This window comes from Didymosphaeria variabile (assembly GCF_027946475.1).
Source record: "Didymosphaeria variabile strain IMI 356815 chromosome Unknown scaffold_4, whole genome shotgun sequence".
Lineage (NCBI taxonomy): Eukaryota > Fungi > Ascomycota > Dothideomycetes > Pleosporales > Didymosphaeriaceae > Didymosphaeria > Didymosphaeria variabile.
Window position 1 is genome coordinate 2,402,098 of NW_026611623.1, and position 26,376 is coordinate 2,428,473.

The window sequence follows — 26,376 nt, forward strand, 5'->3', positions numbered from 1 at the left end:
CTGTCGTTGAGCACGGGGTGTGTTTCAACGAGCCCAGCCCCGCGCTTGAAACATGCAGCTGTACCTAGGTATACAGGCGCTGTAGATTTACCGGCCACACAGAATTCCTTTCTCCAGCTTCATTTTTGGATGGATCATCACTCGGCAGCGTGATGAGAATGGCACCTGGGTTAGCGAGAACCAGGGTACAACTCGGTGTCGTGCCGGCTGGCCCCCTGCCGACCCACCCCGTAAGCCTCGCGAAGCGCTCCATGGCGTCGTACACCAACATTGACATTGCTCGCTTGACGATTGTACCAAAACTACTTTCATTGACAGGTTGCCCTCTTCGCCATAGCTCGACTGCTGCTATTCGTCCACGTTGCACGTGTTGCTTTTCGTCTGATCCTCACACCGCCATGCTGTTCACGGTCAGTATCCGAAGGCTTCTTAGGATGAGCACGCACTTGAAGAAGATAGTCTTTGCCTCGACGTAATGCATCAGGCCATTCTTTCCACCTTCGCGTCCTAGACCAGATTGCTTGGATCCTCCGAATGGAGCATCGAAAGCGAATATCTGCGACGAGTTGACGTTCACCATACCCGCGTCAATCTGTTTGGCGAGCCTGAGTGCGCGGCTTGCAGACTGTGTGAAAATGCATGCTGCGACGGATTAACCATGGTAACTTCAAAGGTCGACATAGCCCGCTTACAAGACAAGCCGTAGGCGGTATCGTTGGCCAGTTTGATTGCCTCTTCTTCCGTCTTGAATGTTCGGATGGTCATCACAGGCCCAAATATCTCTTCGCGATAGATGCGCGCATCGTCCTTGGGATTCAGGAAGATGGTTGGTTCGATATAGAACCCCTTCTCTCCACGCCGCGTTCCACCCGTCACCAGCTCGGCCTCATTCTTCCCAATGTCGAGGAAGCTCATCACGCGCTCAAACTGCTTGCCATCTACGACGGGCCCAAGGAACGTGTTCACGTCTGCCGGGTCTCCAGTTGTATGAGCAAGCTTTTCGTACCGCTTCTTCAGCTCTTCGACGAATTTGGGAGCAATGGACTCTTCAACGAAGGTTCGTGACGCGGCAATGCAAGCTTGGCCCGTGTTGAAGAGGAAGTTCTGACTATGGTGCTCCAGTGCATTGTCCAGGTCGGCATCGGAAAAGATGAGGGACGGAGATTTACCTCCTAGCTCAAGAACGACACGCTTCAGGTTACTGTACGATAGTCAGCCGCAGAGATATTTGAGGCATGACCGCATATCAAGACTCACCTCTTCGCCGCCAGTTCCTGCACTTTCTTGCCTGCGAAGACCGACCCTGTAAAGGAGATCTTGTTGATGTCCATGTGACTGGCCAGCATTGAGCCAACTTTCCCATCGCCAGTGACAATCTGAATCACACCTGGGCTGCAATCAGTCTGTCTCCATCGACCCGGGTACGAACCATGGCTCACCAGGCGGAAATCCAGCTTCCTTGATCAAATCACCCAGGCCCAAAATTCCGATGGGGCTCTTTTCGCTTCCTTTGTAAATGAATGTGCATCCGACTGCCATCGCAGCAGCGACTTTCAACCCAAAGAACACAGGGGAGGCATTCCAAGCACCGATTCCCGCGCAGACGCCGATTGGGTCATATTGAACAATCTGGAAAGCGGTCAGTACGGTGTATGTTCCATCGATTGAATCGAGTAAAGGTACCTTGTAGGACCCATTTGCTTCCGTGAAAGATTCCCCGGCGATTTTGTCTGTCCAGCCCGCACTACATTGAAATTTAGCACAGGAACATAACATTAGGAGGGGAGAAGGCGGAAAGCGCATCCATACTAATATCTGAGGACTTCGCTGAGCATCCCGTAAATCATCTTCGTCACCGCAAGTGGCTGCCCCATGCAGCGGCCCTCCCATGGCGCGAGTTCATCTGTGTGCTTATCGATCAGATCCGCGAAACGAAGCATAACCTATGTGGGTGGACAATATTAGCAAGTAGGGTTTACAAAAGCGGGGAAGGTGCAACCAAGGCATTGTGGCCTAAATAGAGCCTTGAAACGAGGTGAGGAGAAGCTTGACTGACATTTGTTCTTTGTCGCGCAGTCCATGTTGACCACTCGCCTTTGAAAGCCGCCCTGGCGGCGGCAACAGCGGTATCGATATCGGACTGGGAGGCGCATTGAATTTCAGATGCGACTAGGCTCTCATCGTGCGGAGAGTATATCGACAGACGGTCATTAGAATGACCGTCAACGTACTGTGAGATTCAGCATTGCTGGGACGCCGAGAAACGGTCTCGATGAGAAGAAGGGAAAAGCATGTTGAGGGGCGGAAGTCATGTTGGGGAACAGCAAAATCGTCGGGAAGGAGCATCTGATCTAGGGAAGCAACGAAGTACACGTGAAGAGTAAGGCATGCGATGTTCTGGAGTGATTCTCGAGAGAGCGTACCTCGTTGTTGATGAAGAGTTTGGTGTGATAGTTGGGAGCCATTGTTATTCTCAATTGATGGGAATGGATATGCACAAAGGTAGAGGTGTCTTGTGGGCACGACTGAGTTTTGTGTGGTGAGAGATATTAGTCTAATGCACCGCGCATGATTCCACGTCTCCCTTAGGTTTGAGTGAGCGCAGCGCTTACACTTAGGCACGCTGCCGTGCGTACTCAAGATTGAATCCGTTCGACTTCATTCGCCAAGAGCAGCGATAGCAGCAAGCTTGTACGAGATATTAACTACATTTGAATATGTCTGCATACTTGAAAGGGGCAATTCGCTAGAAGTGAAAAGGTAATAAGGCAAGACATAGGCTGAGGTTGCAAGGTAACTCGTATAGCTCCCCTGCATGTGGATCTTAAATGAGGAATGACGCTCCACAATAGGTTGACATAAGTGCTAGAGAGTGCTAAGAAGCAGTCGTCTGGTACAAAGTGTTAAAGCGAGGAGACCAATCGCGATGGTCGGACGGAGCAAACACCATCGGAAGCGTCATTGGCCGACTCACCTGGATCAGAGTGAGCAATAGACTCAGCACTAGACTTCATCAAGGCAACAAAGCGCGATCCACGTACATGTATACTTCTACTCGATACAGCAAATTCCCTTTCACGAACTCAAAGATAGGATTCTGTACATGAAACTATCGTCCGCGGTCTGAACTATTCCTAATGCCGCCGGCGACAAGACGGCTGTGAGCTCCGGGAGAGTTGTTCGTTTGGTGGAAGAACGCATTATAAAAGCGAGCATACCTCGAGGTAGTCATATAACCAAGCATGTAAGCCATCGACGAAAGTTCCCCGTGTTCTGTTCGACCACAGCGCTAATATTGTCTCTAGCAAGAGCAGAACACCATAGCTACTTGCTGCACACCTGGTAGTCGCGAAAGGCGAAGTGCACAATTGCGCTTCGGCTATTATTGATTGAATCAATAGGAGGGAAGAGTGTAACTCCACTCACTGTGGAGCTTCTTTTCAAGCTCACGCGAGGCACACCTTAGCGCCTCCCTACCTGCTGGAGTGGCATGGGAGCGCAAAACACTTCAGCATGCCCAATTGACCAAGCTGCGTGTCCAGGAACCTCAAGTAGGGAAGTAGGTCGTCGATGCATAGTCCAAAGGTTTCGACGCGGCTCATTTTCCCGCGCTGTCACGTGCTTAATCAAAATCAGCTGCATTGGTATCGAGGATCGCCGCTTACATTATGGTTTGGCGTAGGGTCGGCTGCTTTGTCATTGCGTGCCGAGGTACGTGGCTGGTGTTCCTACCAATCGGACGATCCGATTTCGAGTAAGTAGAACCGTCTATGACGAAAAATCTCCCTCCTCATAGCCGTGCGCCTTGGAATCGCTCGACGTAGCAGAGCCGCAAACGTTGGAAGTGAGTCCGTCACCGAAGCAGTAAGTGTTTCTCGATTCAACTGCTCTAGCTTGGATCGGCAAAAGGCCCAATAGCGTAGCGTACCGGAGTAACGCGAAACCTCCTCCTTCTAAGCCGTCGTCTCCCAGTCGTTCATGCATTTCGTCTCACCCACCTCGGCTGATTTGGTTCGAGGAGTCATACGGACATGACAGATTCATCGAGACCGAGCTCAACACCACACTCTCCTGGCGCCGCGCCAAAACACTCCGGAGGTCGACAGCGCGTTATTTCATCGTGCCTTACCTGCAGGAGAAGGAAAGTCAGATGCGATCATGTTCACCCAGTCTGCGGAGCATGCACGCGCGGCAATCATGTGTGTACCTACGCCTCCGAGCAGATGCTCGGCTCAGCTGTGGGATCAGGCGGAAGTCGAATTTCAAAACCGGCAGTTGCCGGCAATGCCAAATCGTCGAGAAATGGTGATGTACAGGCACGCTTAGATCGGCTTGAATCACTCCTGGTAAAGGCAGTATCGGGGAACCCGCCACACCAGCAGCAACCACCGCAACATGTTCGCCATGAAGAAGAGCATGGGCTTGACTCCGAATTCTCGCCATCGGCGACGAGCCAGACGTCACAGGGAGCTGCTGGTATATCTTCGGATAACAACCATGGGACGCTCCTTCTCGATGGTGGACAGAGCAAGTTTGTGTCGTCCTTGCACTATGCTCTTCTAGCTGATGAGGTAAACAACGCCCTGTTCCTTTCGCATAATGATTCTCATCGTGTGAGTAGATTCAAGATATCAAAGCGCTCTTGGGCGACAAAACGGATGAAAACTCAGATGGGCCAACGCAAAACAATCTCATTCATGCCATCAGTCTTGGCCGAGCGAAACTGGGCGTTTCGCTAGAAATGCTGATACCTGAATCCCAGGAACAGCGCGATGCACTTCTCGACATATACTTCTCCAATGTCGACCCCGTGGTCAGAATCACCCATAGGCCGAGTTTGGTGAGCAAACTCCCTACCTATGTTCAAAACGTGCATCCACTTGTGTTCGCTATCTTCTATTCAGCTATCAATTCATTACCACCCGCAGTGGTTGAAAGCAGATTTGGAGAGTCAAGAGATGAACTTATGGCGAAGTATGTGTTGGGTGTAGAAGTCGGCCTGGCACGTGGGAATTATCTCACTAGTCCAAGCCTCGAACTTCTTCAGGCCTTTATAATCTGGTTGACATGTATCACCAGAGAAGAGGATATAGGTGCGTCAAAACCTGTGCATAATTATGCAAGCACGTTTAACACGACCCAGGCAAGGCATGGGCGCTCCTGGGTATCGCCATACGGATAGCTTTGAACCAAGGATTGCATCGAGACCCTTCCTTGTTTCCATCTGGCACGTTCGATGTGGTCACTGTCGAACTCCGACGGAGGGTTTGGCATCAGATCTGCTCTCTTGAATTCAGAGCTGCCGAAGCTAAAGGACAGGAGCCAAGCATAGCCGAGGATGACTACACCACACTATTACCTCGCAACATTGAAGATGAAGAATTGATTGAGGGACAGAGTCCAGGAGCGACCCCTTACAATGAGGAGCGGTGGACTTCCATGACTTACCCATTGATCCGCTTCGTTGGCTTGCGAGCATCGAGACAAATCATCAAAAGCACTTATCGCCTGGAGCGGCGCATGCTAGAATCCGGATTGCATGGTACATCCGGACCCGATCCGGCTATGGAATTGCAGACTATATATCAGCAGATCCAGAATATGGTCGAGGAGATGCACCAGAATAACTACAGGAAATATCTGCGATTTGCTAGTCCCGATGTTCCGATACAGAGATTGACTCTGGGTCTAGCAACCTTGCTTGAGTGGCGGTGCTACGTGCTATTCTGGCTTCGAATGCCGCGGGCTTTCCGAGACGTAGTTTTTTCAATCGATGTTAGGAAATCGTAAGTACTACAGTATCACCAAAGTTGAGGATCCATCACCAGCTAACGCCTTTTGTAGCATTTTCGAGAAGTCGGTTAATACGATTGAAACTCTGAATGGTGCCACGGCAGACGTAGACGCTGCCCGCTTTCAGTGGCACATAGGTAATGTGTTCAACTACCCTTGTTTGATGTAGCTAACATATCTAGGAGGCCACGCTGCGTTCCAAGCCATTATGTACGTGAAGTAAAATACGCACCAAATTTGCCCCAACTAACTATGTCTCTCTTCGATTAGGCACGTCCTCTCCGAACTACGTAACCCTCTTTTCGACGCTCCAGATCGACATCGCGCCATCCGAGCGCTTCAACTATCTAGACTGCTTAAAGAACAGAATCACACCCGGCCATGGCAGGTAGTTAAGGGCATGATCGATAGGCTTGTTGGCGAGCAAAGTACACAGTCAAGCCAGTCGGACGCTTCCCCGTTGTCTTACAATAATGCACCACAATCGATAACGACGTCCCTTCCCCTGGATGGATTAGCAATGTACCCCCAACCAATAACTTCATTTCCGAAACAGGAGTCACCTCAGCCAATGATGGCGCCGGCCATGAACCCGCAGCCAGAAGTGTTGCAGCCACTGCAACCGAATGAACAGTCGGAGATCGATTTCAATGATTTCAACTTTGACAATATCTTCGGCGGTACGCAAACCAACGGGGAATTGCCGGAGTTCGACTTTGTAAGTGTGGATTTTCAAATACGAAAGCGTTGCTGACACTGTCAAGGGCTTCTGGGGCGATCCGATCAATTTCGGCAGCGAGCCAATAAACTATCCAGTAGATGGAGGCTACGCGACAACATGGACCGGCTAGAAGTTCTCCATATCTCCATGACCTCAGCAAACTACTTTCTATTGTAGCCAAGAACGTTTTGCCAATGCCGGATCCTGATCGTTTTAGGTATTGCACCATGGCACCAATGCTGCTTGCATCCATAAGGCCAACGATCAGATTGATCTGGTCATCATACTTCGGCTTCTTGAATCAACGAAAGCAAAGTCATCCTTTACGATTGTTCCGCCAATGTCCTTCACGATACGCCCTCTGCGAATTTCTTGCATCGGAGTTCGGAGTTCAATGAGAAGCGAATCGGAGTCTACCCCTGGCCTCCGATCGCGGTCGTCTTTCGCTTGGTCGTTACCAACAACTAGAGTGATTCATACAAGATATGTCTGGGCTGTTTTCTTGAGCCTATGTATTTGACAGCCTATCCTTTGGAGCAGTAATACTTTGCGAAAGGGCGGTCTCAAGAGTTTGTATACTGATCAAGGCTAGGGCTGACCTTCAAGATGTGTTATACATGCTTGCGTACTTATTTTGCGCCTGTATATCATTAGAGGTAGACATCGCCGGTTCAGTCGTTCAGTGAATTCATGTATACCCATTCCCCTAATTCAGAAATTACTTTTATCATGGGGCAGCCGATTCAGATCTTCGACCGAACTGTGGAGCAACACCTGGAGAAGAACCAACCCATCGAGCAGACGAATGAGCAGTCTTCCATATCCACTGCGATACAGCTCGAACCTGACGAACTTCCAACGAACTGGCCCGCATTCAAGAAGTGGTCCGCAACCTTGGTCATCGTCCTCATGACTGCAAACGTCACTTTCGCCTCCAGTATCCATACCGCCGCCATCAATGGAGTATCTGAGTCTTTCAAAGTTTCCAAAACGGTCGCAACGCTACCAGTAACCACTTTCTTGCTCGGCTTTGCAACAGGACCATTGCTCTTCGCTCCTCTATCGGAGGTTCTGGGACGTACGTTGATCTTTCGAATTGTGTTGGGGCTATTCTGCTGTTTCAATCTGGCGTGTGCGCTTTCGCCGAATATAGCAGCATTGCTCATACTACGGTTCCTTTGCGGCTTCTTTGGTGCGCCTTCAGTCACGAACAGTGGCGGCAGTCTGACAGACATCTGGCCGCAGCGCCAAAGGTCCGTCCCGTTTGCGCTCTTTACGACTGGGAGTTCACTGGGACCGGTGGTTGCTCCAGTGGTGGGAGGTTACGTGGCGGAACACCTCAGCTGGAGATGGCATTACTGGATCGTGACCATCGTCTCTGGCGCAGTCTATATCGCAATGCTTTTCCTTCTTCCCGAGACGTACGCTACGGTTCTACTCCGATGGAAGAAAAAGAAAGCAGGTATCAAGCCCGCCCGGATGTCATTCAAAGAACGGTACGCGAAGGATTTGACACGTCCTTGGATCATGCTCTTTACAGAACCTATATTGTTCACGCTAGGCCTTTACTCTGCCTTCGTATGGGGCATTCTGTACCTGGACTTCACTGCTTACCCCTTCGTTTTTCAACAAGGCCGGCACTGGACTCAAGGCAAGTCCGGGTTGTCTTTCGTTGGCATTGGTGTTGGTATGGTTATGGCGACGGCAAGCTCGCCATGGATCAACGATCTGCATGGCGTAGTTGTGAAGAAGATTGGTCCAAAACCCGAAGCGAGGCTCCCGCACCTGATCATCCTCGCGTGGCTGATCCCAATCGCGCTTTTTTGGTTTGGCTGGACGGCTCTTCCACCTGCCCATCCGATCGTTCCTATCGCTGCGGGCGTGCCCTTCGGTATAGGCTTTGTCACCTTATTTCTAGGCACGAACGCGTACCTGAGTGATTGCTATGGGAGATTTTCCGCGAGCGCATGGGCTGCTAATGCGGTTATGAGGTCGCTGTTCAGCGCGGGCTTCCCGTTGTTTGCGAGGCGGATGTATTCGCAGATGGGCACGCCTTGGGCGAGTAGCACGCTGGCATTCATTGCAGTGGGGCTTGCGCCAGTGCCGTGGGTGTTCTGGAAGTGGGGAAGTTGGCTGAGGGCGAGGAGCCGGTTTCATCTATGGACTGTGGAGTTGGAGAAGGAAGAAGCAAATTGATCACTAACCTTTTAAAGTAATCGACTGGCTTCTTCCTGCGTATAGTCGACGATCGGTTTCGTCAGATGCTGATCGAAGTTGCAATTCGAAAGCGGTCAGCATTCCAAGGTTGCGTTTGCATCACGTGAAATGCTTGCCAGTGCGTTGACCGTGACAAGGCACCGACGTTGCGTCATTTTCATCTTGCCCTCCAAGCGTAAACGTCGAAAAAGTCGTCATGCGGGTAGGGTAGTACTGTCATTGAAGTTTCTACAGGATCGGCCTGACGCTATCGTATCGTGGACTTTGTTTTGCATTGGTGCGAAAATCGCCTCAACGCGGTACCGTCTCAATGGATCCACAATCACGACACCGAGTGCGCATCACGCCTAGAACAAAAGCCACGGCGCGTTTCTACGAAGGACCCGGCGGGATAAAAGTAAAATCAAATCAACACGTTATTTGACTGTGTTAATGATGCCGCTCAGGTATATTGCTTCGAACGTTCGCGCCCCACACTTGCAGCCTCGAGCGTGGTACAGCCTTATACAGCACACCATCCTCCCCCTATCAAGACATGGTTTCTGTCAATCAATGCTGCTGACAACCCTGCACACGTCAGCCCTGTGGGCGTTAGCCGCAGCGGGAAAACGTACGAATCAGGCAAGTCTATGTCCGTTCCTGAACTGGGCCCCTTTTCGGCTAATAATACGACTGTCGCGGCCTAGACCTTGCCTGCTCCAGGCATGAATCGGCCCAGATGGAATCGGCTTGCGCTCCTGCTCACCTCGCTGATGCTCACCGGCGCAAATTTACGTTACTCGGGCCCGTTAGCTTCTTCTTGCTCCTGATTGTCAGCATCTTGAGCCAGCACGTGGGCTTTGCTGCAGACAATAGACCCCAATCCTATGCGGCATGACCAACATTAAGATTAGCGCTCTATCTTCCGGGGGCGTGGTTCTGGCTGAGGTGTAAACGAGCGGACATCCGGTCAGGCGCACGGTATGCGTAGGGACTTTTGTCTACCCAATTTTCGTCCATTCCTTGAGTGACTCTACTCTCCCCAGGGTGCGCGCCAGCACTCAGACTCAGTCTCTCCTTAGAGCGATTCTTCCACACTTTACAGTGCAGCTGCTGTCTCAGCTGTTCCCTCGTTACAATGTCCTACTATATATCTATTCGTAATTTGTTTTGTCTATTAATACAGCTTTCCATCTTCGGCAACGTTGTTGCTAGCCCGTACCCCTACCAACGTGTGTCCCGTCACAGCGTCGACAATCTCGAGGACTTCACACAATGGGACCACAAGGAACTCTTTCCTCGCGCCGGAGAGTGGCTGCGAATCATGCCGCTCGGTGCTTCTATCACTGATGGCCAGCGCGGTGACGGCCAAACATCCAATGACGTATCTCACAACGGGTACCGAAAGCCACTCAGGGACCAGCTCAGATCGCGTGGCTACAATGTCAATATGATCGGATGTGTATCCTCTGGACAGATGAGAGACAAGCAGCATGAAGGCCACCGCGGCTTTCTTATAACTGAAGTCGCGGCGAAGGTCTCCTGCGCTATCGACCAGAAGCCTAATCTTGTCTTGATCAATGCTGGCACGAACGATGCCCTACGCGCCGATCAAAACGGAGGTGCCTCCTTTGCACAAGGAGCCCAAGGTCGCATGAAAGACATGATCGATGACATTCTCTCCCTGGTTCCCGACGTGACCGTCATCCTATCGACATTGCTTCCAAACGGCAATGCCGCTGCAAACAACTATGCGGGCACCATTAATGCAGGATTCCGTAGTCTCGTCACTTCGTATCAATCTGCGGGCAAAAAGGTTCAACTTGCCGACATGAACACCGGTTTTATTGTCCAATCAGATCTTCCAGACGGTACTCACCCAACTGACGCAGGGTACAAGAAAATGGCTGCAGTCTGGGATAAAGCTTTCGTGGCAGTGGTCAATAAAGGTTGGATCAAGAATCCCATCAATACTGGAAAGCCCGATGATGTCTACGATTGCAATACCTCACCGGCCAGTTTCAGCGCGGCTACTCAGACCCAGCGCGGCAGTGGAGCGGACGATGGCACCTACGCTCATGCTTCACAAGGTATGGGCGTCGTGACGTCCGACTCGTTGCACGAGAACAGTAATTCCGCGACCAAGGGCCAATGGGTCAAGAACTATCACTTCGCACAGCTTGTCAACCCTGTTGATCGCGGTCAGGAAACTGATGAGCTCGTCCGCATTCTTGATACCCTGCAACCAGTTGCCGACACTGGTCTTCCAAAATTTTCTTTCAAGCAGAACAACGGAGGAAGCTTTGCCTCTAGCTGGACGACCTTCGATCCTAAGATGGGTTGCAACAACCGTGGTGCGCACTGGGGAGATATCAACAATGATGGCTTGGATGACTTCATCTGCATAAGTCCTGTATGTTTTTCGCGCCATAGCCCTTGACCAAGAATTCTGACTGATGTTTTGAAACAGGAGGGCAACATGTACGTGTCTATCAATAAGGGTGGTAATCCTCCAACGTTTGAATACCTTGACAACGTCAAACCTGGGGAAGCGACCCAAGAGTTCGTGCGTCTTGGCGACATCGATGGTGACGGCCGGCTTGACTATTGCGTCATCAAAGGTACAGGCCTGTACTGCTGGCGCAATGCGGGTGTCGCGGACAAACCGACCTGGGAGACAATGGTCGGAGGCGTCGCATTTGATATTGCAAACATCGGAGATGCAGCCAGCATCCGTCTAGTGGACATCAACGGTGACTTCAGATCCGACATTATCTCGATAACTGCCATCGGCAAGACCAGAATCTTCATCAATCAACGTGGCACGAAGGAAGATGGTCCAGGACTGAAGCCTCATTGGATCGAAGCTTCTGCAGCGCACGGTGGAGGCTTTGCCGACAGAACCGTGGACTACTTCAAATTTGGCAGAATCTACGGATCGGGTCGAGCTGACTACATCGCTGTCAAGGAGACCAACGTAAAAGACGGTTCGACATGGAAACACACATACGATTTCGAGATCTACAAGAATACTGGAAACGGTGGTAAGAAAGTCAAGGGAGTAAGTCAATACCATGCCCTACTGATCAATGACATTGCTGACAGAGCACAGGATGGTGTGTACTACTGCGACATGTTCGGTAGAGGTCACGACGACTACCTCTGGGTCTACGAGGCTGGCAACGTCAATCTCTTCGAGAACACCGGCAACCTCCCGAACTGGAAAGGGCACGACGAGATTTTCAACGTCGGCCGCGACCGAAAGGGCATTCACTTTGGGGATTGGAACGGCGATGGCCTCTGTGACATTCTTTCCGTTGACAAGAAGTCCGGTGCAGTCGACTGGTGGGAGAATACCTGGGAGGCTACCAAGGTATCCCCTACGTTCGCCTACAGGGGTCAGGCCATTGCAGGAAACTGCGCCCAAGGATGGGGTGTCTCTCGGTACGACTTGGGCGTACGATTCGCTGACATCGACGGCGACGCACGCGTCGACTATCTCTGTCTCGACACGGCCGGCACAACGAGTGCTATCCTCAATACCGAGAAGGGTTTCTCGAACGTCGGCCAGGTCAAATACACCGTTGGCAAGGACCGTGCAGAGACCCGATTCGCCGATGTCAACAACGATGGAAAAGCCGACTATCTCACTGTGGACAAGAAAACTGGTCAGGTGTCTGTTTACGCTAATCAGGGACAGAACAAACAGGCTATGTCTGTTCAGGGTGTCGGAGACAGCTCCTTTACTTGGGTCGAACAGCAGGGCATATGGATGGATGGTGTTGATCGTGGTGCGAACATGTTCTTCGCTAGGATGGTCAGTATTGTCTGATGTTTCAAGTGTGTGTATAGCCGCTAATTCTTCCCTCAGAGCAACGACACGAAGCGCATCGATTTCGTACGAAATCTGCCCGCGACGGATATCGCCTACACGTACTTCAACCAGCCTTGTAAAGGAGGCGGCGACGACAACACATCCGATCTTCCCTTGCCCACCGTTCCGAGTAAGAAAGCAGCGATATGAGTCGGGTTCACGTCGATCACCTCGGAGATGTCGTTCTCCATGCTACACACGCTTCCAGATGCTCTACTAGTACTTCCCGGACACAGGGATGGCGTCACAAGTGCGGAAGTCTGCATCAAATCAGAGAGGTAGCCATGTTGAAAGATTTTCGGTCTGTACATATATTTTAAGCGATCTTCTCGGGCGCAAATACCCAAGTATATTACCAGTCACACGGTCTGTTCATGACAAAGGTGAGCGCAAGGCTACGTCCCATCAATTTGCGGCGTGGTAGTCTCAACAGGCAGAAATTCAAACGGGGCCAATTTCCCCAGCTATAAAGCGACCTTGATGCCTTCCTCCGTGCGGTTATGCTACACCAACAAAATATCATCATGACGTCCTGGCTCGCTCCCAAACGCGAATCAACAGCAGAGCTCTGCGAGATATACCCATCGCGGCGTAGGTGCTATGGTGGCCCCCACCCCCGCGCTAGCGGCATGCCTGCTCATCTCCCCTAGGCCACGTCGAGCAGACGCTACTCCAGCACCTTTACCCCGCAGGCATTCCTACGCCAATACTCGTGCGTTTCGCCAAGTATAGCTATGAAGACGGACAAGACACGTGTAAGCACGGCAGGTAAAAACTTCGTTTGTGTTTAACTGATGCAAACGTAGATTGGTCCGAGTCTACGTCGGTATCCTTTCTTGCCGACCGGCTTCCTGGTGCGAGCGAGGTTGCTAGTGCAGCAGGACCGATTCTATATCGGATCCTCCTCCATCACGGCGCCTGGCCGTTCAAACCAGAGCCAAATGCTTTCCTAACCTCAGAACGCCTTGCCATTGCGGTAACGCTGCTGGTGGCGGACGATCGAAGGTCAATCTCCTTTCAGGAACAGCGACGGACACATATGGTGCTTGAGCGTCCTCGTAATTGGGACGATAGATGCAGGCTACTCTTCCAAAGCCTTTGCGACACCGACTGGACGGCCAAGTCGATGCAGAATGGTAGGGCGGCCGGCGACGACGAGGACCTTGTTGCGGTCTTGTACGCATGCATGCCCCAGCCGCAGAAATTTGATAGATCGCGCTTCGTTCCCGTGGCTGCCACACTCCCAAGCTCACACGCTCAGGCGCTCGATGGTCGAGTCTCAATCATGTCCATTCACGCTTTACTCGGATTGCTTCTGTCCGCACCAGCAGAGAACTCGCCTGCACCGAGTACCGAGGAGAACTACGGACTGCGCGACGCAGTTGGCGCTGTCTTGTGCGTTTTCTCACCGCACAATGTCGACGTCGACTGGGAGCAGTTCAGGGCACGGATTGAACGGTCCATGGTACCTCGCCCTCCGGAACCCCTACTGAGACCTCTGTGCTAAATGCTGGATAGCCTCATCTGCTAATTGAACTGGCTGCTTTCTGTTCTTCCCAGTTCCCTGACCAGCGACGTGGTGATGGGCCGTCACAGGTGCAGTATCGCTGGAAGCTACCACCCGCGGTATGTCCGGAGTCCCTACATCAATATGTGGTGAGCTAAGCACAGTAGATGATGGGCACGGGAACGTCCGGCCAGCGGTCTTTCCTCAGCATTCCTCAATATCGTCAACTTGGTCTCGTACTGCCGCACGTGCTCCTGGACACGCTATCTCTATTGTATCAAGGTGACCCTGCGGAGAGACCATGCGCGGACGTCGGAAACATGGTGGCTGCTACCTCGCTCAGGCTCTTGTTGATCTGCGGCACAACGGAATCTGGGCCCTGGGTGCTCGTTGCTTGCGCTGCCTCGGAAAGAGGACAGGAGGTAGGCATGATGGACAGGTGCATTGGCGGAAACCCTCTCTCTCCACTGAAAGCCAATCCGAAACATCCCTTTACCCCACCGAAGATGAAGGTGGATTGCTTTGTCCAGATCCACCCCACGCATAGCGTGTTCAGGGGCACCTTTAGTAGGGCAAGGATTGATACTTGCGATCAAACCCCGCTGTCTATACACCTTGGAGGAGCTTCAATCTGGTTTGGTAAGGGGCTAAAGGAGGGAACTCTCTCGGCAAATGGGGAAAGCGTTTGTTTTGCAACAAAGCTACTCGAAGTATGGGGAGAATTACCCTAATCCCCAAGATCCATACAGTAGTGTAAAATCTTCATTTATGCCATGCTGGCTAGCGTTGGAGTCACACTCGAAGAGTAGATGGAAACACACATGTCCAGGAAGCTGCTAGGCATCAAAGACATGACATTCCATCTCTCGACACGCCCGGGCATGAAAAAGAGACAAACGTCGACAGGTTACAGGACGGTAGATGGAAAGGTAAAGGCCAAACCGGAGGGATCAGGGAGGCTGGTATATTTGACACTAGAGGGAAAGGTAGTCGAGTGTTTCTCCACTGGAGATGGGTTGTTTGCGACCCCGGAGCACTATGTTAATTTGCTTCGCGCTGTCTTTCATCGGTCTGTCATCCCAGCTATCTTTGCCGGAGAACTCTTCAAGCCTCAGATGAATCAAGCGCAAGCCGATGTATGACAATGCTGCTATCAATCTGTGCCCACCATTTCTCATAGATCCGACTCCCCCCTAACCATCACGTTCATCTGCGTCGAGCTGCTTACTCTCAGCCCACACCGGGTGGTCTGGATCATATACCTCACCCTCCCTACCTAGTAGTCAGTATATGAGACTCCGATCTAAGGATTTTCTTCACTTACGGCGAGACCAAGTGCACACCAACCTTGGGAGCATTTCGAAAAGCCCACATGATAGGAAGACACTGGTCGGAGACCTCGTGGAGGACTGGATCGTTCTGATAGCTAGCTTCTTCCTTGATGATCTTGTTCAATCCTGGCAGCACCTTGTGTATAGGCCCCGGCTCGGGAAGGACAGGAGGGTTCTCGTGCTTTCGCCACTGCTCTGGATCTAGTCGCTCGACTCGAATTCGTAATTTTTCAACCATGACTTCATTGTAGGTTGGCAATGGTCCAAATCGAACACCTGCACAGCTTTCATTAGCGTCCTTTGGCAACTCCGGAACGAAAAAGAAGAATGTGATAGGCGGAAAGCAAAGCGATACAACAACCAGAGAACGACGGCTTGAGCACGCCTCATATGTGTATTAGCCACTCCCGCGGGCCGACACAAGGTACTCAAACTACTCTCCCTAGAATGCGGTACGAGACTACCATACACACATTACGCGCTAATCATAACGAGAGTACTCACCTGCAACCATGCAATCAGTGCGATGTTCATTCGTTCCTTCACAGATCATACATGGCACAGCCTCGCTCAAAGGAACTAACGCTGTGTTGAATTCGTCGTTAGGCTCGAGGTGCGCACCAATCCCAAGCTCTTCTGGTGGAATATTAAGCTCTTCTGCCGGGATCTCAGACTCTTCTAGCGGAATATCAGGCTCGATATCAGGCTCGATCTCAGGTTCTTCTGGTGGAATTTCAAGCTCTTCTAGTGGAATCTCAGGCTCTTCTGACGGAATCTCAGACTCCCCTACTAGAGTCTCCGACAATGTCGACTGTGTTTGTTCCGCCGTGTTTTTACAATTCCATACATGCGAATTCCAGCTTCTCCTTCGGCAAGAATTGCCACAGTACCAAACGTCTGTGCAGTCGTTGCAGTGAACGGTCCAAGCCTCGTCGGTAGGAGGTGTGCGTTTACAAAAAGCGCATATCAGCCTCGTCGGATCTATAGCTGAACTATGATCTTGGCCATCCCCTTGTTGCTGATTAGGATGTGTTTCAGCGGTAGTGCCTGGAGGGCTAGATGAAAGGAAAGGGGTCTTCCGACGACGCTTGCTCTCTGAGGAGCTGTCCAAAGACGAACCATCAACATGGCGTTGCTGACCGCCCAGACGGTGATCTTGGTCAGCCGTCGTAAGTGGACTTGCGGATCTTGTCGAGATATTTGCAGAGCCAGCCGAGATGTCTTGCTGAGATTGTATAGTCGCAAGGTCAGTGCGATCTGCTGCCACTGCCCCAGTCTCTTCTGTGAACATGCCGTTATAAGCGTTCGGTGTCCTTACCGAATTTCTCCGAGCTGCTGTACCTCTCTGAAGCACTGATGGCGTGCTCCTGTTTAACGATTGACTCTCAACATCTTGTCGCTGATCGTGGAGACTATGACCTTCGTTGGTCGCTGTGTTTGGTGGAGTTGGTTTCGCGAGTGTTTCTGTAAAGCTGTTTGAGATCTTATCAAAAAGCCGCATTGCCGCGAGGTCGTGATCTGAACTCGCCACTGCTGTATCTACTCCTGTATTCATGCCGTCATAAGAATCCAGTATCAGTTCCAGATTTTGTCCCGCTGTAACATCATGGTTAGGCTCTGTTGGTGTATCAGCAACGTTACTGGATTTCGGGAGGGCATTTAAACCTTGGTTGACCGAAACATCGTTGAGGAGAATCGCTGGTGGACAGGGGATGCTATGGGGTGGACTTGGTTGTGAAGCCTCATCGGGCACTTCACCAGATGCACTCTTTTTCGGCATTACCGACGGGTAGCCCTGGTTTGGTGATTGGGGAACATCCAAATAAGGCTGTTTCGTGTGGGCTGGAGAGCACATACCGCGAAACGAGTAGGGTGATGCGGGGTTGATCGAAGCATGTGGAGCACTTAATGGTGAACCACTCTGAGTAGCAATTGGGGAGGGATATAGCGCAGCGCTTGATTGATGCGGGGCAAATTGGTCAGAAAGCCCCTGAAGGAGCTGATCAGAAGCGGGTGAGCGCACGTTAAGGATTGCTCCACCTGACAGGGAACTTGGTGAGGGAATGCCTCGCACATGAGTCGGTGAAGAATCCTTGATCTCATGAGACAATGTCCGTGGTGTATCTTGAATGACTGTTGGGCTCGAAATCTCGGAAAATCGTAATTGTGGTGAATCTAGGTTAAACAATGGAGATGATGATGTGGACTGTGGTGTATCTGGGATGACCATTGGAGCTGACGAGGTGGCTCCGGTAGACCTATTTTCACGCCGGCTCTCACATCGTTGAATCGCCTGCAATTGACCTGCGTGCCTTAGACTCGCATTCTGTTTATGAAACGGTATGTTATCGATCGTTCGCTGCGGCACTGCATCATGTGTAGCGGTAGTCTGCGCGTTGGCGACGAGCGCAGCTGCCCGAGCTCGAGTCTGCGCAGCAAGCGACGGGTTGGACGCCTGCGGGGCCGCAAAGACAAATCTTCCTGCTCCCCAGACGTGATCTTGCTGAAACGGAGACAGTGCCGAGGCATGAGGGAGCTGTCCTACGGACGTTTCGCCACCCAGGGTAACCGGACGGCATCTGGATGGTGATGGGATCTGATTTGCGCTTGCCTGAAGCACACTACCTCGCCCTATTTCCTGCTCATCTGGAAAAGTGTACTCCATCGATTGCGGTTCTGTAACTTCTCGGTAACTTGTAGACTGATCATCGTTCTCTCTGCCTCCTTGTCGATGGACACGGAGCGTATGATTAGGGGAGACCGGATACAACTGGCCAACATTAGCATTGTGGAAGCATCCACCTTGGCTTCACATGATTAAGCTTCCTGTATTCAGAAAATCACAGGCACTACCATGCTCCCAAAATCTCGAAATCACGTACCGGAATCTCATGTGCCAGTAAGGGCGGCAATCCCACCAACGTCCTTTCTTCGGCGATGTTGGCCATATGTTGGCCAGTGGTGCCTGTGCGACGGACCTGATAGGGGTCTTTCTCTCCGGGGTACCAGGTCAACTTGATCTCAACGTGCCATAATCCGCGGGCGTTCTGATTGTACGCACTGAATAACAGTTCGGGTTTTCGAAAGCCATAGTTGTGTGCTCGGATGGCGTGCCGGTTCTCTATATCGTCTGCAAATCGCCAGTAGCCGTACTGCTTAGCGTGTTCATGAATGTTTAGAGAAAACCCGAGAAAGTCCCCGTCCGAATTGTATACCTGCGCCTTGGTTGTTAGCTTGGAATTTCTATGCCTGACAGCCGTAAGTGCCATAAAGTCCATGAGCTTCTGCAACCATCTCATTCGCGTTGCGCTACTCACCGGGTCTCTGTAAATGGATTGATAGCCGTACTCTTGCTGCGTCATGGCTTTTGCCTATGCGAACATCGGAGGTGGTGGGGCACTTTCCTTGGGGTTCAAGCGGGTGGTTGGTTGGTCTTCGAGGAAAGAGGTCAACGCGCTCAACGAGTAAGGGTGGAGAAGTCGCATACGGCTCGAGGGAAAGCGAGGAGTAGCCGCCACCGTCTGATAAGCGCAACGCTGCAACCAAGGGACTGCGACCTTTGCGCAAGTGAGAATTGAATGTTGAGGAACGAGCCCCGTTTGTTGCACTGTTTGAACGTTGTGGCGCGACGATCTGAAGCAGCAAGACGAAGTTTGCCTGAACCTCTCCCTGAAGAGGTAGCGGAAGGTTCACTTCGTGTGACCGTCGCAGGGAGCAACCACCGCGCATACAGCGTCGCAAACACTCGCGGCATACTTCGAGCCATCTATGTTTGGCTTCAGCATGAGCTTCATTCGATCTCTTGCACTCTCGAGCAATGGACCTTCTGTGTCTGTTGATACCTAGTGCGCGTGTGATCTTGTCCCGGTAACGAGCGCGCAGTGCCAGCTTCCTTATGCTTCCAGGCTAGACGATCGTTCCTGGTAAGATGCTCTCCGCTCTCAAGGATGGCTGAGAGGTCGCTGTCCCCGTGGGCGTCGTGGGGCGAGCGCGGTCTGGCGCGTCATAGATCGATGCTATCGTATTGGTCAACATTTGGCTCTACACATGAAGCTCGCGTCCTCAATTGGATGCATCTTTCGTCAGCAATGGGAGGATGCTGCTGGCGTCTTGAAGCATGCCTTTTTACTCTGTCTTATTATGTCATCGTAGAAACCTCCGAGTATCTGACCTTTACTAGTGGATCGTCGTCGGCGCCGGGTCCTGCGAGAGCGAAGTGGCTTTTGCAGGATATACATTACTCCGTCATGGTCAGAATTGAACCACGAGAAGCCTTCACGACAGTCTACATGTCAGCGATTCTCAGAGCAACAAAAGAAGCGTTGGAGTTGACCTGATACATCAAGCGAAAGGTATGGGACGTCGGTCAACATCCGACGACCAAAGCGGGGGACCTGGACGCCGTCTCTCTGGATCAACATCTAGCGCTAGGATCTACGCGTGGATGCGCACCAACAGCCCTGGTTCACCGTGGTTCGGATAGTCGGGGTATCCATCATGTGGGGCGGCCCGGACCTCAGAGCATCTCCAATGTAGCATGACGTCCATCAATGCTCAAAGCTATGCGGTAGAGTTTCGGTGCTCGAACTCTCACAGCTCGTCATTGTCAGCCTTGCTTGTCCAGTCACTCCACTTGACCTCCTACATCAATATCTCAGATATCGCAGAGCAATCAAATTCGAATCAGGCCCTTGTACACTGTATACTCAGAATATCCGTACTTCCACCATGAGCGAAGCAACACCCTTCTATCTCGCCAGCATTGCTCATGTAAGTGGAACGCGCAGTACGAGTTGCAAGTTACATACCTTACCTCTTCCATGCGTCATAGGTATGAGCAACGTACGAGCGTTTCAAGCTGCGCTTTTAGCCTCATCCAGATACCCTCTCTCGTGTCCTTTTTCTTTATGCCTTCTTTAAATCGATCAGTCCTAACACCCCTTCAGGGCCACGTCCTCGCCCGCTCCCCCAATGGCCAACCCTCCGGCGTCGTCGCCCAAAACCGCGGCGATCAAGACGCCCCCCAGAAATGGGTCGCCGAGTCCGCCGACGAGGAGAACGTGATAGCACTCCGCTGCCTCTCCAATAATGAATACCTCCACGCTAACGGCGGCACAAACTGGTCTACCGTAGGCACGGGCGAGAAGCAATGGTGGAGGCTCTCCAACAACAACGTCACAGCACCAGGTGCTTGCCATCTCTCGCCCGTAGACCACCCAGGCGTGTTCCTGAACCACTTCCAAGGGATCAGAGTGGCGAAGGGTCAGAGCATGAAGGTGCACATGTGGCAATGGGAGCAGCCGAATGAGTTCTGCTTGACGTGGTATTTCGTCCCCGCAGACGGGTCATTTGGTCCGCAAAGCGGCATTTCCGGTGCTGTGCAGGAGGAAGACAGCAAGACGGATATGGCTGCGAAGTTTAAGGAGCTGGAGGACAAGATTGCGCGACAAGCGGAGAAGCTGGAGGACCAGAAGGCGAAGCTGAAGCAACATACCGAGAACCGGAAGGAGCAAAAGAAAGAGCCCACAAAGGCGCTACCGCCGCCACAAGCAAAGATTACCGTGCCAGCTACGAATGGGGTGACGGACAAAGTGAAGAAAGACGAATGTAAGCATGTGGTGCTTCCACCGCCGAGGAAGATTCGGAGGAAGGTTGTCGGGATTGTGTACGCGCAGTGAAGAGGGACATCTTGGAGGAGAGTTGGATTCTGGATGGGGTAGCTAGGATGACAAGGGTATCGAAAATCTCGAGGAGATAGAAAGAACTAGTATAAAGGATGGTTGCTGTATGGATAAGTCCGGTGGAACACCTGGCATCAAGACGTTTGATGAAGCACCGGGTGGGTTGATGTCTTGATGCCTGCTGTAACTACACATTGATGTCATATTATGTTGCAAGCACGTATGGAGTAGTGGATTTTGTAACATTTTTATTATTTTTTTTTTAAAGTCTCTACCATTATTTGATAACCAGACCTGAACACCAGTCCAGCTAGGTCCAAGTCACTACCACACCACCAATTCCCAGTCCCCATTCCCCAGTCTCCAGTCACCAGTCATTCAACCCATGTAGGGCTGAGCAGGGGCGAAGCCAACGTGAGCATAGGCCTCACGCATCTGCTCAGGCATGCCCTGCTCTTGAGCAGCTTGGGGACGCTCCCCAGCGAAGGATGCCTCCCTGTGAGCCTCAAGCTCCTTCTGGCGAGCAATCTCCTCCAACTCCTTCTCGCGCTTAAGGCGATCAGCCTCCTTCTTCTCCTGGCGCTTGCGACGCGTGGTCGCCGCGCGCTTCTCGTTGGAGATGCGCCTCTTCTCCTCGGCGACCTTGGCCTTCTTGTTGGCCTCAATCTCGGCCAGACGCGCCTTGAGAACCGCCTCCTCATCATCTTCGTCCATCTCAGCCAGGGCTAGGGTCTTCCTCGGAGCAGCACTGGACTCGGTCTCAGCAGCGGCCTCGTTGCTCAAGTGCATAGTCTTCTCGAGCGCCTCGCGCTGGCGCATAGCGCCGTAAGAGAGTCCGCGCTGCATTTCCTCTTTCTCGAACTCAACGGGATGCTTGCCGATCATCATGGGTAGCAGAATGCGCGCCTTCTCCATCTGGGTCATCTGCTCCCAGGGTGTCTTGAATAAGACCTTGACGGCGCGTCCACGTGCGGCATTGGACTTGACCTCAGCAGCGAAGGGTGGAGGGCCTGGGGCGTCGATGCGGGCGCGCTTGGATGCCTCGGAGGGAATCTGGATGTCGGCGGGACGGGGGCGCTTCTTGGAGGGCGTGCGCCCGGCAGGAGAGCTCGAGGGCTGCGGAACGGGCTGCTTGCCGAGTTGATTGGCGGACAGATTCTTCGTGGAGGTAGGTGTCGGGAGGACAGAGGTAGCCTGATTCGAAGGACCTTGGCGAGATCGCTGGTTCTGGGTGTAAATCCCGAAGAGGTCTTGTCCGGCTTCTTGAACCGTACGGACATTGGCCTGAGCGAAGGCTCGGGCTTGGGCAAAAGCTTGATCTTCTGCAAAGGTCTGGTTCTTGGTACACTGGGTCTTCTGGCTCCAAGCGTCATTGAGCGCAGCATGCGCCTTTTGAGGAGTGCGCATCTGAGGCTGGTCGATGGAGAGACTGGTCGAGTGATCCCGGGGGGCAACGCGCCCGATCGAGGCGTTGTCGATGCCATGTCCTGGGAAGGCGACCTGATTCTGGGGTTGATCGAGAGAAGTGGATGTAGCATTCAGGAACTCTGCGAGACCCGGGGAAAGAATAGTGCCAAGGACGGCATCGTGGTAACGAGCCCCATTGAACGGCATTGACTGAGCCGGGTTGATGGCGGTAGTGTTGATCGGCGGCATGGAGCTATCACGGAAGTCGTCGTCGCCGAAGTTGTCGAAGCTGAAATGGTTGCTGGATAAGCCCATGGCGTTGTCGAAATCGCTACGCTCCTGAGAGAAGTCACATTGGCCAATCCCACCTTCGAAACCCATGCTGTTGGAGAACTGTTGCGTGCCCATGCCGAAGGTAGAGGTGAGCCCGAACGGGTCGATGGTCTGAACATGTTGCTGGTTCGGAGTGTTATTGCACTCGGTGAGCTGCTCGGCGATACGCTGATCGAACTGAGCATTCTCGTGTTCGTCGCAGCTGGACTTCTCAGGATCGGAGATGTTGAGAGGCTTCTGAACGCTGGCACCCGCACTAACAGGCACCCAGCCCTCATCATCGACGGGTAGCTCATCGAAGGTGGTGAATATGCTCATCGTAGGTGTATCGGTGAATTGGTAGGACCAACTACCGCAGTGGCAGGCCTCGAAGGGGTTGCAAGCGCAAGTAGGCTTGGAGATGGTAGCCATAGTGAACGCTACGTCGAAGTTGGACAATGTGTCTAACAGACTAGATAACGTAGTAGACGTAGACAGACGTGAAGTCAAAAGAGGTGTGCTTAAAGCAGTAGAAGGTGGCTGACGTGAACGCCAAAAGTCGTAGAGATTGGGAGATGTAGTCGCAGGCTGAAGTGAACAGCACAGAAAGTGTATGGTCAATTCGATGGAGCAGACGCCCCGAAAACCCTTCTTGAAGGCGGCGGCGGCGGCTCTGTGGGTCTCCCAGCCTCCTGGAGAGGTGTTGAAGCTCGAAAGTATTCCCTCTCACCGTACGTCCGTGCATTCACCGCGATCCCGCTGCAGCGCCCACGAATCTCGAACGCTGATAGGCCATTGGGATTCGTAAAGCGAAGGCTGGGCTCTGGAAACGACCCCATTGGCTAGATTGGTGCCTGTTCGAGGATTTCGACGTCCTTCACTTGAGGAAGTGAACGGGCAACGGGCCAATGGGAGCTCCTATAGCTCGAGGTCACCGCCTGAATTTTCAACTGCGAGAGAAGGGAACAATAGCGAGCAATAGTGATTGTCGATCTGAAACACGGAGGTTCCGTTCCTTTCGCCATTGCGGTGTTGGCGGAAAGGGATGGACCCCGCCGTGCGCGGTGAGTGAGGTCGCTTCACTGCGAAAGAAAGCGCGAGACAAACATAGCCATCCGCGCATTTCAGCCAAGCTAGCGCAGAGCTTACACTCAGCTGCCTCACAAATTGGTGCAAGTGCTTGAGATTCTTCGTAGTTATGAAGTGGTTCCTCACCTAGGTGCTTGCGTGGCGTCCGACCTCAACCTACCTGGTGATTTAATTTGAGAGCAGAGGGTACAGAGAAAAGAACCCCTGCGGGAGCTGCCATCGCTTTCAGTTGCGTTGTTGCGAAGAATCGACGTTGTTGAATCCTTGTGTAGTTATGGCAAGCCACGAATTACGCCGGGATTCATTGAATAACAGGCAACCGTATAGAGGCCGGCCTCCAGATCGTATCCCTAGCGTTGCCCTCAGATCGTATACACAAATCGTGGATGCCGATAACCCAGCATTTCCTCCTTTTCCTCTGTTAAGCGATAGTCCCTCTCCCCATTCGCGCGCTTTCTATTCTCCCACTTGCAGTACCAGATATTCGCCGTGATCGTAAAAAGCGCAAGGCCCAGCATACCGATGTTAATCGCATGTCCCGTGATGTATCGTGGTCTGTAAGCTGTCAACCCACAATTCCACCAGTCAAACTGTCGCCTAGACTTACGCATCCTCAGGTAAGTACGTAAATGTCGCGATGAAAGCCGAAATATTCGCAACTACCGCCGTCAACCTTGCCACATCGTTTCGTGAGGAGCAACTCACTCATTATCTGAAATCCCGTCCCTGTAGCCCGCACATAATGCGGTGCCAAGTTATTGGACAACCACCCCATAACCAACGGACTACACGGAAAGATGCCCGCCGCAACCAGAAACGTCCCACCATATTGTATCAAGCTCCGATCTGTCGCGATAAGCATTATGTACCCAACAATTGCCACAGCGCACCCAACGAGCATGAGGGGCCCCCGCATATGCCACTTGTCGCTCGTCCAGCCGGTGAAAAGGACCACGAAGAAAGCGCCCATGTTCGGCGGGACGGTGAAGAGCTGCGCGGTCACCCTCCCGTAGCCCATTGATCGAATGATAGTCGGCAGGAAGAGAGAGAAGGAGTAGATAGGTGTGATAATGGCGAAGAAGGCGAGGGAAAGGACGATTGTGTTGACGTTCAGGAGAGCGCGACGGACCCAGAACCAGTCAAACCTCTCTTCTTCAACGGTAGAAGCGGCAGCCGCACCATGGGCGTCAAGACGCATACGCGCTATACAGGCTTCCTTCTCTTCTGGGGTGAAGAACTTGATATCGCTGGGTGTATGTGGGAGAAAGAAGAGCACAGCGACGCCGAAGATGATGGTTATGGCGCCTTCGACGAAGAAGATGAAAGGCTATGAGGTCAGCAGAGCATGGCGAAGAGTACAGCACTATGGCAAAAATTCGGGTACTGTATTGCCCATTCGGGGGTAACACAGGGTACCAGAAGTTTTGACGTGGTGCTGTAGGAAGAGTAGCTTACCCAGCCGTCGAAGCCTTCGGTATGAATCTGGGCGAGACCAGTCGCGAGAAGGCCACCGAAAGCACCGCTTAAAGGTGCGGCACAGTAAAAAAGGGTTATGCGATAGAGCATCTGGTGCCGCCGGTAAAACATGGCAAGATAGACCAACATGCCACCGAGCAAGCCACCCTCGGCCAGCCCAAGGAAGAAGCGTGCAGCCAGAAGCCCAGCATAGCTCTTGACAAACCCAGTGCACATCGAGACAAAGCCCCAGGCAATCAGCAGACCTTGTATCTCACGTTGTCAATTCTAATGCATCTTCCGCGAACCTAGGTACACTTACCGGGCAGATAATACCCAGCCTTAAAGTACTTGATGACGAGGTTGCTCGGGACATCCCACAAAATGTACGGCACGTAGAAGACGGCCAAAGCGATGTTGAACTTGTTGGCATCAAGTCGCAGGTCCTCTGTCATGCCGTCGATCTTGGCATTTCCGATGTTGCTTCTGTCGATGAAGGCCAGGAGCCATAGACCGAAGAGCCATGGCATGAGACGCTTATCAAGTTTTCGGGTAATGCGCTTCTCAAGATCGGCTGGTATGTCGGCTGGGTCGTTCCATGTCGAGTTGACCTTCTCAACATCCGGGATATGGACTTTGTTAGGCGAGTCCCCGCCCTTGTCGACCTTCTCTGGCGAGGACATTCCGAACAAGTGGGATGGTATATGACTGTTGGGGAGTTGTGGTAGTGATGGTCAGTAAATAGGCCAAATCTCAAATAAGGCTTCACACGATCGAAGGTAAGCTCAACGATAACCACAAATAGTGAGTAACGTGTGGTAGACAATACGTTGATTTATGCATCGGCAAATGGGTAGCGGTAATTGGCGTTAACCCCACACGCGGCCCCGGTTCCTTAGAAGGGGAAAGCCATGGCGTGCGTCAACAATGCAGATCCCCAGGTCGCTCATACCCATGAGGACAAAAATGTGAAAGGCGCTCATGGTCCCTGCCAAGTGGGGAGCATCAGC

General features: G+C 52.2%; 11 protein-coding genes across 11 annotated transcripts; 5 read left to right on the forward strand and 6 right to left on the reverse strand.

Moving 5' to 3' along the window:
- Window positions 1-388: 388 nt before the first annotated feature.
- N0V89_005700 (uncharacterized protein) lies at window positions 389-1,539 on the reverse strand (the record flags this gene model as incomplete). Its single annotated transcript, XM_056214475.1, has 4 exons — window positions 389-642; window positions 693-1,201; window positions 1,258-1,387; window positions 1,440-1,539. The coding sequence occupies 4 exons, from the start codon at window positions 1,537-1,539 to the stop codon at window positions 389-391; spliced, it is 993 nt and encodes a 330-aa protein (XP_056071742.1).
- A 2,684-nt stretch (window positions 1,540-4,223) lies between these two features.
- N0V89_005701 (uncharacterized protein) lies at window positions 4,224-6,185 on the forward strand (the record flags this gene model as incomplete). Its single annotated transcript, XM_056214476.1, has 7 exons — window positions 4,224-4,571; window positions 4,622-4,840; window positions 4,929-4,974; window positions 5,082-5,093; window positions 5,144-5,786; window positions 5,845-5,930; window positions 6,064-6,185. 7 exons carry the CDS (start codon window positions 4,224-4,226, stop codon window positions 6,183-6,185), a joined length of 1,476 nt encoding a protein of 491 aa, XP_056071743.1.
- Window positions 6,186-6,367: 182 nt separating this feature from the next.
- N0V89_005702 (uncharacterized protein) lies at window positions 6,368-6,644 on the forward strand (the record flags this gene model as incomplete). The annotated part of the gene is made up of 2 exons (XM_056214477.1): window positions 6,368-6,511; window positions 6,558-6,644. The coding sequence occupies 2 exons, from the start codon at window positions 6,368-6,370 to the stop codon at window positions 6,642-6,644; spliced, it is 231 nt and encodes a 76-aa protein (XP_056071744.1).
- A 599-nt stretch (window positions 6,645-7,243) lies between these two features.
- Window positions 7,244-8,710, forward strand: N0V89_005703 (uncharacterized protein; the record flags this gene model as incomplete). Its single annotated transcript, XM_056214478.1, has 1 exon — window positions 7,244-8,710. The coding sequence occupies one exon, from the start codon at window positions 7,244-7,246 to the stop codon at window positions 8,708-8,710; it is 1,467 nt and encodes a 488-aa protein (XP_056071745.1).
- Window positions 8,711-9,848: 1,138 nt separating this feature from the next.
- N0V89_005704 (uncharacterized protein) lies at window positions 9,849-12,542 on the forward strand (the record flags this gene model as incomplete). Its single annotated transcript, XM_056214479.1, has 2 exons — window positions 9,849-11,123; window positions 11,181-12,542. 2 exons carry the CDS (start codon window positions 9,849-9,851, stop codon window positions 12,540-12,542), a joined length of 2,637 nt encoding a protein of 878 aa, XP_056071746.1.
- A 2,742-nt stretch (window positions 12,543-15,284) lies between these two features.
- On the reverse strand, window positions 15,285-15,660 carry N0V89_005705 (uncharacterized protein; the record flags this gene model as incomplete). Its single annotated transcript, XM_056214480.1, has 2 exons — window positions 15,285-15,363; window positions 15,416-15,660. 2 exons carry the CDS (start codon window positions 15,658-15,660, stop codon window positions 15,285-15,287), a joined length of 324 nt encoding a protein of 107 aa, XP_056071747.1.
- A 243-nt stretch (window positions 15,661-15,903) lies between these two features.
- On the reverse strand, window positions 15,904-17,202 carry N0V89_005706 (uncharacterized protein; the record flags this gene model as incomplete). The annotated part of the gene is made up of 3 exons (XM_056214481.1): window positions 15,904-15,926; window positions 15,978-16,233; window positions 16,741-17,202. 3 exons carry the CDS (start codon window positions 17,200-17,202, stop codon window positions 15,904-15,906), a joined length of 741 nt encoding a protein of 246 aa, XP_056071748.1.
- A 1,069-nt stretch (window positions 17,203-18,271) lies between these two features.
- On the reverse strand, window positions 18,272-18,784 carry N0V89_005707 (uncharacterized protein; the record flags this gene model as incomplete). Its single annotated transcript, XM_056214482.1, has 1 exon — window positions 18,272-18,784. The coding sequence occupies one exon, from the start codon at window positions 18,782-18,784 to the stop codon at window positions 18,272-18,274; it is 513 nt and encodes a 170-aa protein (XP_056071749.1).
- A 1,366-nt stretch (window positions 18,785-20,150) lies between these two features.
- On the forward strand, window positions 20,151-21,100 carry N0V89_005708 (uncharacterized protein; the record flags this gene model as incomplete). The annotated part of the gene is made up of 2 exons (XM_056214483.1): window positions 20,151-20,192; window positions 20,369-21,100. 2 exons carry the CDS (start codon window positions 20,151-20,153, stop codon window positions 21,098-21,100), a joined length of 774 nt encoding a protein of 257 aa, XP_056071750.1.
- A 381-nt stretch (window positions 21,101-21,481) lies between these two features.
- N0V89_005709 (uncharacterized protein) lies at window positions 21,482-23,254 on the reverse strand (the record flags this gene model as incomplete). The annotated part of the gene is made up of 1 exon (XM_056214484.1): window positions 21,482-23,254. One exon carries the CDS (start codon window positions 23,252-23,254, stop codon window positions 21,482-21,484), a length of 1,773 nt encoding a protein of 590 aa, XP_056071751.1.
- Window positions 23,255-24,696: 1,442 nt separating this feature from the next.
- On the reverse strand, window positions 24,697-26,049 carry N0V89_005710 (uncharacterized protein; the record flags this gene model as incomplete). Its single annotated transcript, XM_056214485.1, has 4 exons — window positions 24,697-24,757; window positions 24,802-25,238; window positions 25,367-25,632; window positions 25,689-26,049. 4 exons carry the CDS (start codon window positions 26,047-26,049, stop codon window positions 24,697-24,699), a joined length of 1,125 nt encoding a protein of 374 aa, XP_056071752.1.
- Window positions 26,050-26,376: the final 327 nt, after the last annotated feature.